The sequence below is a fragment of the Anabrus simplex genome, chromosome 4 (assembly GCF_040414725.1).
Source record: "Anabrus simplex isolate iqAnaSimp1 chromosome 4, ASM4041472v1, whole genome shotgun sequence".
Classification (NCBI taxonomy): domain Eukaryota; kingdom Metazoa; phylum Arthropoda; class Insecta; order Orthoptera; family Tettigoniidae; genus Anabrus; species Anabrus simplex.
In genome coordinates, this window is record NC_090268.1 from 429,215,790 (window position 1) to 429,231,335 (window position 15,546).

At 39.3% G+C, this 15,546-nt stretch overlaps 1 protein-coding gene across 1 annotated transcript in view; it reads right to left on the reverse strand.

Moving 5' to 3' along the window:
- LOC137500510 (uncharacterized) overlaps positions 1-15,546 on the reverse strand; it is an 81,131-nt gene extending 65,585 nt beyond the window's left edge. Inside the window, exons 1-2 of the mRNA XM_068227433.1 lie at positions 15,441-15,546; positions 7,966-8,105 (exon numbers count right to left, since the gene is read on the reverse strand). Coding sequence (XP_068083534.1) covers positions 7,966-8,105; positions 15,441-15,546 — 246 coding nt within the window. The remainder of the gene's footprint in view (positions 1-7,965; positions 8,106-15,440) is intronic.

Here is a 15,546-nt window from a genome sequence, read left to right on the forward strand (position 1 = left end):
ACTACCGAACAAAGCCAGGATCGAACCTGCCAAGTTGGGGTCAGAAGGCCAGCACTCTACCGTTGAAGCTACTCAGCCCGGTCCTTTACATTAAATAAATGATGCTGTTGTTAATTGATTTGAGGGGCTTGGGACATATTGGCCATCATCCAGGTATACTTATGTGTTTCTTGAGTTTGTCTGATAACCTAGCGTGTATAACTAGCTTTCAGGTTCTAGGATTTAGGTCGGTGCCCCAGGAATTCCAATTGGGTACCATCTCGGCAATTTCCTCTAAAGGGTGTGGGAAAACCCGGGAAAACCACTCTCAGGATGGCTACTGTCAGGACCAGGATTCCAACCCTCTATTTCCAAGCATCCGGTTCAGACGCACAGTCATGGTGCGCGACTTTACGGCTGTGCTGTGGAGTCCAGAAATATATTTCGAAAATGTTCAAAGTAAGATAAGTCCACTATGTGAGTCCTGGAAGGGATTTCTGTCTTTGGTCTAAGTAGTATAAGTCAGAACTAAATTATATGTACAATATTTCATTTCGCCCTAATGGTACGCCGGCACCGTGGTGTAGGAATAGCGTGCCTGCCTCTTGCACGGCGGCCCCGAGTTCGATTCCAGGCCAGGTCAGGGATTTTTACCTGGATATGAGGGCTGGTTCAAGGTCCATTCTGACTACGTGGTTAGAATTGAGGAGCTATCTGATGGTGAGATAGCGTCCCCGGTCTAGAAAGCCAAGAATAACGACCGAGAGGATTCGTTGCGCTGACCACCCGGCACCTAGTAATCTGCAAGCCTGCGGGCTGGGCAGCGGTCGCTTGGTAGGCCCTTCAGGGCTGTAGTGCCATGGGGTTAGTTAGTTAGTTCCCTAAAGGTACAAGTAAACGTGTTAATATCCATATAGTGGACAAGAGTACAAGACATATGCTTACTCGCTTTCTCTGGCTGCCCAGATACGGTATGCAATCATGTCACTGTCTTTTCAGTTACAGATTTTATTCCTTACCTGTGAAAAGGTATTTTGCTCCCCTTTTTAAATCTCTGACTGCAATAAGCAGAGCAAGATATGACCATTTTTGCTATATTCCGGCAAACTAACGTCCTTCCCTTATCACATTTACGAAAATACCTGCTTTTTTTATGTTTGCAATACATTACAAATATACAGAAAAAGTCTCGTATATCGACAATGATTACTTGAAATTTCGCACTTACGCCGACAGCCGGAGCATATCAAGACCGACTCCAATCCTCAGACCATAATATCACAAAAACATGGCGGCCGAAGTAGCCGGATTGCCGGATTGCTCGGATTGGCTAACGCAGAAGTATCGCGTAAAATGGAGGTAATTTAACATGATAAATGTAACATCATAGGAAAAATAACTTTTTTACGTATGAAAACGCTTCGCCAACAAGCACGCACCATATATAATCGACTAGAATCACATAGGCTATATTCTACTAGAAAAGAGAACAACAAGTTGATAATTTAGAAATTTCATTTAGTCAAATAACGTTTTCTCTTAAATTTCACTTCGCTCGATGGAGGAAAATGCATAATAAAACTGTTATAATTACGGTATATGTATAACATCATTTTGAATGTTTCAAAATAAATTAAGGTGTGAATTTCCTCAATTTATTCGTTCTCGTAAGAATTATGAAACATAATTTGTTACCTTACTTTTGAAGTGGTGGACAATTTCTTATGTATAGCACCCAATGAAAGGGAAGTACACCCTAAATAATAATGTTATTGGCTTTACGTCCCACTAACTACTTTTTTACGGTTTTGGAGACGCGGAAGTGCCGGAATTTATTCCTGCAGTAGTTCTTTTACGTTGCAGTAAATCTACCGACACGAGGCTGACGTATTTGAGCACCTTCAAATACCACCAGACTGAGCCAGGGACGAACCTGCCAACTTGGGATCAGAAGGCTAGCGCCTTAACCGTCTGAGCCACTCAGCCCAAGTACACCCGAAATGAGTATGTTAACCTAGTAAACGGCCCTGGTAATGCTAACAAAATATTGACATATGGCATAACAGCATTTTACACAATGATGGTAACCTTAGTAATGAAATATTCAGACACTTAAAGATATAATATTTTTCTATCCATTAAGGAACATGAGTGCAAAATCTCTATTCACTCTAAACATTGATATTTAACCATATGGACGGGTTTCAGTTCGGTGTAGTCTGCTTGATAGTGGATAAATCGCAAGGTGTTGGTAGTATTAAACCCTGCGTTACAAACCCAGCTAATCCCTCCAAGTCACTATTTCTTCTGTGTAACAGTATACAGATTGCTCCACCTGTCACACTTAAAAGGTTTGTTATATTCTTATATTCCAAGATCTAATCAAACATTTCAGCAGGCAAGCACAAATTATTGTAAAATACACTTGCATCTAAATAAATCGACACTTTAAAGCACATAGATACTGACGGAATATCATTATATCACTTACATTCTATCTACATCATACTTTTTGAGGAACATGAAGAGGTTCACCGTTTGGAATTAGAGAAGTCTACCCTAACCTCAGACATATTCTCAAAATGATGTATGCACACTACAGTTTTGTCATCGGCTTCAAAATAATCACCATGTAACTTATATTCCAAACCCATGTCTCCCTTAATGTTTTATTCCGTAGAGAAATTAATAATAGTTGTATGAGAGGCATTGCCATAGTTAGACTTAAACCGGGCTCACAAATTGATCAAAACAAACGCATTCTCACATACTGTTTATAATTACAGATCCTAAGTGTCCATATACTCATATAAATATACTCGCACACTTATATTCTACAAATAAACTAACATCTATCGTCAAATTTAATTAAATTACACCGACTACATACGATAAGAACAAACCAAAACAAACCCTCATTTCCAACATGTCCGCCTACTCGATTCGCCATCTTGGAACGATCGAGAATAGCATTAAGGTCTGAAGATTGGAGTCGGTCTTCAGCATATTCAGCATAAATACCCAAAGTAAACTGATATTTGTCCTGGCGCGTGTTCTGCCGGCAGCGCCCTCTCTGTTTGTATGATCGAAGTTCTGTAACAACCTCCTTGGACTGCATTTCATCTCACTCATGATGCCTTTGTTAGATTTCCTATCAATGACTACAGTGTCCGCTAGTTTATTCAGTTGACCTACAAGTTACTTCATAAACTTCAAACTGGTTTGTATTTCCGAAACAGTCAGCTATGGTATCCTTGTTAGTCTGTGGCAGGAACCTTCCTTCCTTTGAAGCGCTGCGTGCTGACAGTAGTAACGTCAGTGTCACCGTACAATATTGTTCAAATATGTGTGGTACTTCTGAATAGAATTTTGAAGGCGTCATAATTGTCATTCCAGCGTTGTCCTCTCCTACTTTTAAATTGATGATGATTTTTTTCTCTAAGAATTCATAGTGCATTTCCTAGGTAATTTTCACCACTTTGAATTTGTTTATGCCAACTCCTACAACAGTCAGACATCGTGAACCGCTAGTTATTACCGAGTGAATGTAAATCCGCACCTAGTACGATTAATTTGCAACAGAATTTATCGATATGTTGCTCAGACCATTCAGACGTCAGACCTTCGCTAAACAATGCATTCACATGCATTACTGGAGTCTCATCCTTCATAACTTATATTGTATTCAAGAGGGTGGTTTCTTCAGATATGTTTGGCTTTACGCTGCAGGTATGAGTGACAATAACAAGCAATGCAGGATAAATATTTCTTTCTACAATAAAAGTGTGCAAGCTATTCCGGCAGACGATTGGTGTAGCTAGAAAACCTGTTTCCTCTGATAATACGTAGCAGTGTCTAGTGAAATGTTTTACCTGTCCCTGGTGGTAAATATGTAAAAAAGTAACCACTACTAAGTTAATGCACGTTCCTAGTTTCCATTTAGCACATCAAGAACTACATCAGCAGCTAGTTTTTCTTCAACCTCTTGCGATTTCACTATGTCAAGGAATGCTTTTCTCGATAGCACACCTACAGATTTCCATCTGGTAACATAAGTTTCTTCATATCTGACCCTGAGACTTAAGGAGTTAACTGCTTCTACAGTACAACTACACATTGTTGATAACATTCTTCAGAATATAAGCGCAAAACTCCAAATATTGCAGCTCTTATTCTGTTGGTTCCAAGATTAGGGACAGTTATCAGGTTTTCCGAAACGCATCAAAGAAAATTTACAAGTAACTTGCCATTTACGTAGAATTTGCTTCGAATAAAATACTAGATTAAATTTAACCTCCTCGAACAAGTCCACGTTTCACTAAGGACTTGCACAAAACTAAACTCAGAATTTCGAGCCCGTTCTCCGTCGCTTAAACCAATTATCTTTCCCCATAGAGCATAATAAATTGTAGCATTCTCAAGATTAGTTTTCCTCCACGTTGAAACTCAGATTAAGTTCAAAATGAGCAGTTAGTGACATTCCATTGCCTACTGTTCCTGACATTTTTTAGGAAAATGCACAGGTGATATGAATACTGTATCCGATTTTTCTGACATGGTGAATTCACTGAAACTTCTCATTGCTTTCAGGGCAATTTATTCTCCATCTTCAAACTTTCTTAATGCTATGTGAACGCTGATTACACAATACAGACAATCACTCACACATTTTGTTATAATCTCAAACAACCTTGGGTTGATATCCTTATCACGTAATGCTATACGTAAATGCTCGTTGATAACATATATTGGGCATATTTTTGAACCTGTATCCAATGGAAGTATAAAACGAGCATGCGCATTTCAGTTATGTAAGTTATATACAACCATCACTCTACGGAAAGTGGATAACAGGATTAGAAAAGTAAGCATATTTTAAATGAATTCGGACACTGGAGATGACGTAGAAAGTTGTAAATGCAGCCGATTACTTGTGTGACTGGTTCGATATACAATAAATCCTACATTGTGGCTGGGTCAAGACTTTGAAATTCACACCCAGCTCTAAGTCAATAAAAAGAATTCAAGACTGCGTGTAGAGATAACCTGATTGTTCCGTGTGATTTGTGACGAATGATAGTTTGTGTGGTTGTGGTAGGTAGGCTGGTAACATTGGCATTTCCTGTAGTGTAAACGTACGTAATATTTAGCTTTTAACTCATGTACATAGATCAGTATTTATGGCCACAGTTGTATTTCCATTACTTTATTATGTATTGGGTTTTGTTTATGCATTGCTTATATTTTATTTCTATGTTACTTTTTATCATTATGGCTTTTCTCTTTCTTTTTTTACCTTTATGCTCCGGATTTCTATTTATCGTACTTGTTGAGCTTTCCTTCTTTATTATGTGTTCTCCAAATTTGTTATTCTGCTTAGTTGTTTTATAACAGAGTGTTATTTCTTTCATATATGTATTATCTTGTACTTTACGTGGTTAAGTGAAAGGAGGAATAGAGTTCCATTAAACGAGCGGACATTGTAGTCATTGATATTAAATCTAACAAAGGCATCATTTTCGATCCAACATTCAGATTTGAGCGGGATGAAATGCAGTCCAAGGACATTGTTACAGGACTTCGTTTTTACGGGACAACAGTTCATAATAGGCCTACGGGACGCAAAATTTTCACCTCAAATACGGGATGTCTTGTAAAATATGGGACAGGTGGCAACCCTAGTATACACTTCAAGACCTCGTTCAAGCGACCGAAGAAGGATTTGCTGTCGTTGCTGGTTGGATGGACATAGTGTGACCGCACGAAATATACTGTACATCTGTTAAATGCCGTGTATTTTGTGTGATTGTAATGTGTATGTTTATGTATATTTATATTGTATCAACGCTCTGACACGCAACAATAATAATAAAAATGACAATAGGGACTATAGGAATAAGGGTAGATTATTAAAATCAATCAAATGAATTTATGTTGATAATAGGGCTGCAATGAGAATTGACAGCATAATTTCTCAGTTTTTTTTTCTTTTGCTATTTGCTTTACGCCGCACCGGCACAGATAGGTTTTATGGCGACTATGCGAGAGGAAAGGCCTAGGAATGGGAAGGAAGCGGCCGTGGCCTTAATTAAGGCACAGCCTCAGCATTTGCCTGGTGTGAAAATGGGAAACCACGGAAAACAATCTTCAGGGCTGCCGATAGTGGGATTCGAACCCACTACCTCCCGGATGCGAGCTCACAGCTGCGCGCTCCTAACCGCACGGCCAAGGTACTTACAGGGGTTAGATAAGGCTGTACCTTTTCACCTTCACTGTTCATATTTTACATGGATCATCTGCTGAAAGTTATAAAGTGGCACGGAGGGATTCGGTTAGGTGAAAATATAGTAAGCAGTCTGGCCTACGCTGACGACATGGTCTTAATGGCAGATTGTGCCGAAAGCAGGCAGCCTAGTGTTTGATGCTACGAGTATGGTATGAAAATTAGCCTCTCTAAGACGAAGTAGGTTAAAAAAAAAAAACCAAGATAATTGAATGTCAGATCGGGAATACAAAACTGGAACTGGTAAATAATGTCAATTATTTAGGAAGTATGTTCTCTCAGGCTGGTAGTATAGTAAGTGAGATTGAATCAAGATGCAGTAAAGCTAATGGAGTGAGCTCGCAGTTGTGAACAAGGAAGTCAGCTCCCGGACCAAACTATCATTACCTTGATCTGTTTACAGGCCAGCTTTGTTTTATGGGAGTGAAAGCTGGGTGGACTCAGGATATCTTATTCATAAGCTAGAAGCAGAAGTAGCAGACACAAAAGTAGCGGGAATGATTGCTGGTACTAACAGGTGGGAACAAAGGCAGGAGGGTACCCGGAATCAGGAAATAAAGGCTAAGTTAGAAATGAACTGCATGCATGAAGCTGTACGCATAAACGGACTTCATTGGTGTGGACATGTGAGTCGAAATGAGGACGATAGTTTACCTAGGAAAATAATGGACTCTGTTATGGAGGGTAAGAGGGTTAGAGGGAGACCAAGACGACGTTGGTTAGACTCGTTTTCCAATTATTTAAAGATAAGAGATATAAAACTGAACGAGGACAAAGAGAGGATTTTGGCGGCGATCAGTAAATTCACAGAGGCTTGCAGACTGAATGCTGAATGGCATAACAGTCTATAATGAATATGTATGTATGTATGTATGTATGTATGTATGTATGTATGTATGTATGTATGTATGTATGTATGTATGTATGTAGGTATGCATGTATGTGCGTGTAATAATAATGAACAAATAGCCTTTATCTGAGGATGTGATTCTTTTATAGCATGTAAATGTGACGAAATGAGCTTTGATTGACTCACGCACGTGCATTAGGTACCCCAAATCCCGTCCTCGCGCCTAATTTCGTCCCCCTAGGGATTTCCAGTTTGAACGCTAGTACCTAATGTTTAGCCACGCCCACACGTGTAACCTCATCCCGGTGTTTTATTGTGAGAGTGAGTTGTGTGCACCACGTTCAGTTTCCATATACAAGGAGGATTCATTTTTCATGCTAAGCTGAGTTAGTGCAGCATTCGAATTAAGAGCCTGTTATTCCAAGAGTGAGCTCTGATATGTGTACGAAATACAGTACTGGACTGCATTTCAGTCGTGTTGTGTAGTTCCTGGCGTGTAATCGCTACAGTGAGGTGGCTGGCGTGAGTTATTGTAGCAGCCTTCAAGTAATTCATTATAGGGAACGTATTTGGTAAGACAGAAAGGAAAAATATATTAAAATTAATTGTAATTTTCATAAATTTGGTGAGGGACGAAATTACGAACACATTTTTGGTAGTTTGGTTTTTATAGTGTTTATGTTTTTCTCAAATATTGACTACTTTACGTTGTAAAGTTTAATTGTAATTTTCCCATAAGTGGAGAATATATTCGATACTATACATACCAATTTCTAGCCTTATCCATAATATTTCTGAATTTCTACAAGTCCCAACCTGCTAAGGGGACGAAATATGGGTCCCGTATACTCACCGCTACAAGCCGATGACCCGACTCATTCCTCCAACTGGACACCGAGAATTTCAAAATTGTGGACCGGTCACACTGCGTGGAGACGGTCCATGACTCTATAATCATCGCCAGTAAAACTAGAGAGAGCAGCATGGTGTTGCCTGAAGAAAAATCAATATTGTTTTAATTAATATTGGTCAGGATGGAACTGAAATCCCTTCAATACAGCGGAAAAGAAGTCAGTGATTCAGGTAACAATGATACATCTCTGAAAAATCGTTCAGAACTTCTACATCAATTCCCACGATCGTCCTCGTTCAGCTGCATATCGTGAGGTACTTGACATGTGACCACGATGTTGCCAATAGTTAACGCAAACCACCTGACTAAGCTGCCTCAGTGGTAGTGTCCGATTGATGATCCCCTATAAGGTAGTCAATATTCGAAGGACGGTCAAATATATTAACACCATATGTTATTGTTATGGGTATATTACAGATATCTGGAGAAGAACGAAGTGTCACGTGACATAAGTAAATTAGCTTCATTCCACTATAAATCCACTTTCGTTGCTAGATAGCATCACAATCAGAATGTCGAAATCGATAGCAATGCCAGCCAGATGGCACCACTTGAAAAGGTATGCGTCTCGGTAGCTGAGTCTATACGATTGTTTCTTTGTACCACCTTGCAGAATAATCAACAAATTTTGAAACTGAATCCGTCAATGTGTTTGAAGTTCCACTGAATTGTTAATAACGAGGAAATTCTGAACACTGGGAAGAACCTAACACAATCTTTCATCTCTACAATGTAACTTAATCTGCGCTTACCTGGTCAGTAGCTACTGCCTCAGTCCAGGTATTAGAGAACTGTACGTAACGCCGATACTTGTGGTAATTTTGTGAACGAAATAGAGTATAACTGACTAGCAAGATACCCGTGCTTGCTACAGCTTTTATTTTATTTTTCACAACTTGCTTTACGTCGCACTGACACAGATAGTTCTTATAGCGACGATGGGACAGGAAAGGCCTTGGGGTAGGAAGGAAGCGGCCGTGGCCTTAATTAAGGTACAGTCCCAGCATACTGTATGCCTGGTGTGAAAATGGGAAAGAATGGAAAACCACTTTCAGGGCTGCCGTCAGTGGGGTTCGAACACACTATCTCCCGGATGCAAAAGCTACGGTTTTGAAATTAAAGTTATCTTTAAAAGTCTCCAGTTTTGGAGAGTTCAACGTTGGGTGAACCTGTAAAACTCACCCTCAGTTTGTATGTCAAACGATTTCAGAAACATGAATATATTTGTCATCAGGCCCCACCCCCGATCAAATCCCCTTAGGCCCGGTTGTATAAAACTTTTGATCTGAGTTTAAAGAGGAAAAATGGCTGCCAGTCAAGTTGAACTTCGATTTTCCGTTGTATAAACGCTAACCTAAGATCATCTCGTCTTGATCTAAGTTCAGATTTGACTGCCGAATATTCGTCGGTTAATCTCCTTGAACTTAGATCATTATCATTCATATTAAACATTGAACTAGACCTGAAGACTTGAGAAGTGTTTCCTTGTATCGTATATGCGTAAGAATACCGTACCTTAATAATGTCGAGGTGCGTTATAAATATATTGAATGCTAGTAGTTAAATAATGCTAAAGATCGCTCGATATTTTCAGAAGTGAGGTTATGTGAATATCATATAAACAATAGCCTACTGTTATACCAACATGTTCTTACTTAGTTTTCTATTATGTTTCAAGTTTACAAAACAAAGCATATACATTTTCTTTAGCAGGGATGTCAGATTATTCCGACTTTTCGTCTGATGAAGAGTTGATTTTACAACGAGCTCCTCGCGTCTTTCGGCACAGACGGAATCCGATTATTGAATTGTGTGAAATGTTCAAAATAAGATTTCGTTTATCGAAAGATGTTGTGGAACGACTGGAACTAAAGTTAAGGGACACACTACAAAAACCTAGTCAAATAAATTATCCCCTGTCACCCATGTGTATGTTCCTAACAACTCTTAGGTTTTATGCTACAGTAAGTTTTCAAATGGTTGTTGGAGAGCTCTTTAACATTGACAAGTCACGGCTTTCTCTTTCAACTTTGATGTCACCATATAGGTTCTTTTATTTTATATTATATGTTAGTACCTTGATAGTACAATATCCACCAGATCGCCCTTTTCTTTCTGTGTGAAGTTCCTTCCATGTTTACTTCGCGAGATTACAATATTATCTTCTTCTCCTTCTTCGACAGTCACGGCAATTTCGTATTTCATTTGTTGACAGTCACGGCCAGGTCAATCCCACTATTTAAGTATTATCCAACGGGCCGAGCTATTTCGTATTTCATTTGTTTTGCGGTGTTGCCACGTCCAATTTTTTGAACTCCGATTACATTTGAACTACACATGTGTAAACCGAGTTCAGTTTTATACAACGCGATGAAGTCGTAATCTCAGTTCATTTTCAGAACTAAGTTCTTAATTGATCTCCAGTCAGATGTCTTTATACAACCGGGCCTTAGGGGTGTATTAAGACTACTCCTTATTCAAAATATAAGAAATCGTCGCCATAAGACCTATCTGTGTCGGTGCGACGTAAAGCCCCTAGCAAAAAAAAAAAAATAAATAAGACATAGATGATCAAAAATCAGGTGAAATATCAACCCCTTCAAAGGGTTTCAGAGAAATTATTCTCGTCACGGAGCTTCACCAACGACTTGCCCCTCCAGTCAAAATCACTACACTACTTCAAGACCTCTTCTTACTTCAAATCTAAGAGTGAGGAGCACCACTCATGTGAAATGCAGGCGCGGTTCTGCCTTTAGGTCACATGGTCACGTGCCCTTCGACCGATTAAAACTATTATAAAAATCAGAAAAACATTGTGCACGATTAGTGTCACGACCATCTTCAGTGAGTTCAAGAGGCTATGATTCACCGTGGTTGTTCTTGTTCTAGCAGCCCTGGACTAAACTAGGCAACATAGTAAAGGTCTAATCCTGGATTGGACCGACTCGTTCTTATACCTGAACATCATCCCCTCATTCTGCGAGTTGTGAGGGGTGAAGGGAGTTATGGCAAATTCCATTGACCCGGTCACAGTATTTCTACGACGAGACACTTCACCGCTAGTTCGTATATTGAACTTACTTCTCCTACAGCCTACTAGATAGCACCTAGCTACTTTCTTGTCGACACATGTATTATTAACGCGCGCAAAAGTAGTGTTTATAGCAAACCTGTGCTTACCTTGTACGTCTGTTAGATTAATCGTGTCCATCGGTGTCGATGTTCATTGCAAAATGTGTGAAGATTAGTGTGATGTATCTGAGTGTATTCCTGTGCGAGCATAAGTGTTTTTAAAATGAATCAAGTGAGCTACTTAACTATACGTAAGGAAGTTACCTGAAGAACAAGATATGGCACTCCACAGACTTGATATATAAAAGGAAAGTCTCCCCCCGAAGATTGACGGAAGGAAACTACGTGAAATTATGAGAAATCGATCCTTTCAGTCGTGGTGTCAGCTACCACATAAAGGAAAAGGAGTAGTGTTATATTCAGACTGCCCGAAAGCAAACTCCTGGATGACTCATAAATCACCTCTGTCCTCCTCTGAATACATGAATGCAGTGAAGATGACATGCAACCTCACCGCAGTCATTCAACACAACCAAAATGGCTGCAACGAGACAGAAACCCTTGGACATGTGTTGGGATTCTGCCGGAGCACTGAACTAATGCGCAACCACCGCCACCACCGTGTAAGATCGTCGATTGCTCAAGGCTTGAGTCAGCGTGGATGGGAGGTGCACGAGGAGGTTCACCGCATCTCTACCGATGACTCTAATCGGAGGGCGGACATCGTAGCCATCAACAGAGAGGTGGTCTTAGATCCCACCATTCGCTTTGAAAGGGACCTGGATCAGGCTCGGGATGTGGACCTAGAAAAGCAAGCTATTTATATTCCATGCTTGCCTTACCTTTCATCTAAGTATAAAATACCTATCGATCGGTGGATTGTCAGAGGCCTGCTATTCGGAGCAAGAGGCGCCCTCCCTAGTCAGACATCGAACTTCCTACAAAACTTGAAAGTTCCATTCTGTGAGTTAGAAAAAATAGTAATACAGGGACTCCGCAAATCATTCATTTCCATCTGTACCTGAGGACGTGATTGACATTGACATTTCTCCCCCACTAACCCCGGGAAAAAAGAAGATAACAGCTTCAACGATTAAATCTTCATTTCTGGATATTTTTAAACTCCATTCGAATTGAAACTGTATTACGGATCCAAATGGTCACCCTCATTGGAGGACGGACGATTTATTTCTTTAATAAATCTCTCTCTCAAACAAATTCGCTTAATTACGAAAACAGATTATTAACTAAAGAAATGGGCCGACCAATACCAGAGCTTAGCATAAATCAAGTGTTCAAAGATAAAAATAGAACCTACAATCACAGTTTTATATGCAAGAAATAAAAAGGTAAGATTAATTTAATTTATTTGATTCCTAGTGTTCCTAATATGTTGAACGTGCCCCACCTATTTTTATCATCACGAGCCGCCACTGGTGAAATGTTTAACTTTGTAAGTTTAACTCTTTCATAGAAATGAATATATTTGACATGAGGTCTCACCACCATCCCCACTAATAACCAATATTCAAAATCCCTTTGGGACGTATTGTTTTAAAACCACTTGTTATTTTAAATGTAAGAATGAAGAGCGCCAATGACGTGAGATATTAACTTCGTAAGTCAAACGGTTTCAGAAAATGTAATATTTTGTTATCAGGACTCACCCAGGTCAGAACAATTCACGAGCGCATCGTTTTAAGACCAATTCTTACACACAATTGAAGACAGCGAGGAGGAAACACCATGTAAAATTTCAACTTTGTACATCATGCAGATTCAGAGAAATTATTATTTTTCTCATCAGGCCTCACATCCCGGTCAAAACCCCTTACTGGTGCATTGTATTAAGAACGCATCTTACTTGAAATGCAAGACAAAAAGGAGGAATCATCATGTGAAATTTCAACCTCGTATATCAAACGATTTCAGAGATATAAATACTTTCGTTTTCGGCTCTTAACCCCCATTTAAATCTTAAGGGCTGAAAATTTTTCTAAAATTATCTTATTTCATTTCTAGTACATAAAGGAGGAATCGTTCAGTGAAATTTCAACTTTGTCCCGTGAACGGTTTCGGAGTAATGAATATTTGGGTTTTCAGGGTTTTATCCCCGTTTCACCCCCCTTAGATGTGGAATTTTTTGAAACCCTCCCTTAGTAGGTGCCCACATTGTAGTGGAAATGTATCCCCATAAGATTTCAGATTACAGTACCCTGCAGAGTACAGACCTGCCAGATTTGTTCAAGGATATCAGATTCAATCACACTTGCCTTATTAAGGAAGATACCGTATTATTGTAGGGGAACAGAAATGCGACTAGCCCACACTGGAAGTTCCTATGCTTTATAAATTGCGATCGCGGAGATTCTTTCTAGCTAATGAAGACACAGTGGAAGCTCCCTACTTGTACAGTAAGTGTGGTCGCTTTACGGAGGAGTGTTCTGATAAAGGTGATCAGTAGGTGAAATGAAGAGGGCAATTTTATATATAACCAGCATTTGTATCTGTTCTTCGCACGTGAATTTGCAACGGATTACATGTTTCCTTCAGGAATGTATGAGAAGTAACATGGCTCTATTCACAGGTTTAATGCGATATGTTAAAATATTTCCCCACGAAAGCGCGTGGCAGTAACGCGAAATATGATTAAGCTAAACAAAGTCGAGGGAGGGAGAATGAGGACGATTTCTGAATTTATTGTACGGAACAGTCCTGGTTCGTAGTTGTGCGAAATTCTCCGTGGTTCTCAGGTTGCATATAGTATCTCTGACCACTGGCGTGGCGGTCTAACGTTGATGATACCTCCCTTAATATCTGGCCTACCGAAAAGAATAAAATGGCTCTAGAGGTTTTTTTTTTCTCGTTGCCCACCTTGCACGAGATGTACCACGGGACTTGGACTAAAAATACCATTTTTCGTATTCATCTGCGTTTTTATCCGTCGTACGATAAATACGTGCATGACATAAAGGAACGTAAATGACCTCTCCTTAAACGTTTGTAATATACAGCCTTTCGATAAACCTAACGTTCACGAAAATATTCGAGAGTAATCTTCCTATAAATACCAAATCCATGTGATTACCACGACATCATATGCATATGCATCATATGCATATGAATATACAAACAGATAGATAACCAGACGGGCAGACACCAAAGGGAAAAGTTCTACCTCATTTTCCTCGGTGTTCAGTTACATTAGGTGGTGCGAATTTTCAAGCCGAGCGAAGCATAATGCGTCGTTTGATTTTCTCCTGTTATGGATCATTCTGCGAGAGTGTCCGTCACTGGCAGTATAGTATGAAGCCCGTGGAAAATAATAATGTTCTCCGTCGTTTAAAGAGTAAGCGAAATTTTTCTCATAACAACAATATTATTTTAAATTAAGGCGTTTCGCATATACTGTAGCCTATAGATTTACAACAGTGTAAGAGGAAATCGAAAACAAACTCTTCTGTTCTTCCTATAAACCCTCAGACTATTGAGTGGTTTTAAAATGATATGTATATTGAAACCTGCTCCTGGATGAATAGACACCAAATACCAAATTTGGTTGAGATATAATAAGTAGTGTAAGATAAAATTGAAAATAAATCTCTTGTCGTCTTTCTATAAATCCTTAGTGTATTGAGTGTATTTTAAATTATATTCATATTTGATCCTGCTCCTGGATGAGTAGATCATAAATATGAAGTTTGATTGAGATACAATCAATAGTGCAAGAGAAAATTGAAAAAACCCTTGTGTTCTTCCTGTAAACCCAGTCTATTCAAGGATTTTTAAATGATACGTATATCGAAACCTGCCCTGGATAATTAGACTCTATATATGAAGTTTTGTCGAGATTAGACAATTAGACAAACAGACAATTAAACAAACAGACACGAAAGCTAAACACTACTGATACGATCTTGAGTTGACCGAAAACGGATAAATATATAAAAATATGGCGAAATAAATGACATTACAGACAGCGGACTCCCCACAACTGTATTCATAAGATTATAAATACAGTAGCCTATATCAATGATTAGCGTAGAAGTACTAAGACACACGTTATAACCGCTAACACAAAAATCACTGGCAATAATTGCACAAACACAATTAATTAATGACATTTATTTTATAATAATTCCCTAAACATCTGTTGCTTGGAAAAAACAGTCCAGCCGAGTGAGCTGGCCGTGCTGTTAATGTTATGCATTTCAGCGTTTAGTCTGCAACCCTCTGTGATTTTACTAAGAATTTGGCCGCTTTCAGTTCTATAACTTTTATCTTTAAATTATTACAAACTAAGTCTAACCATCGTCGTCTTGGTCTCCCTCTATTTCGCTTACCCCCCATTCTGCTAGGAAACCTATCCTCCTCCATTCGCCTCACATGATCCCACCACCGTAGTCGCTCCATGCGTACAGTCTCATCCATTGAGTTCCCTCCATACAT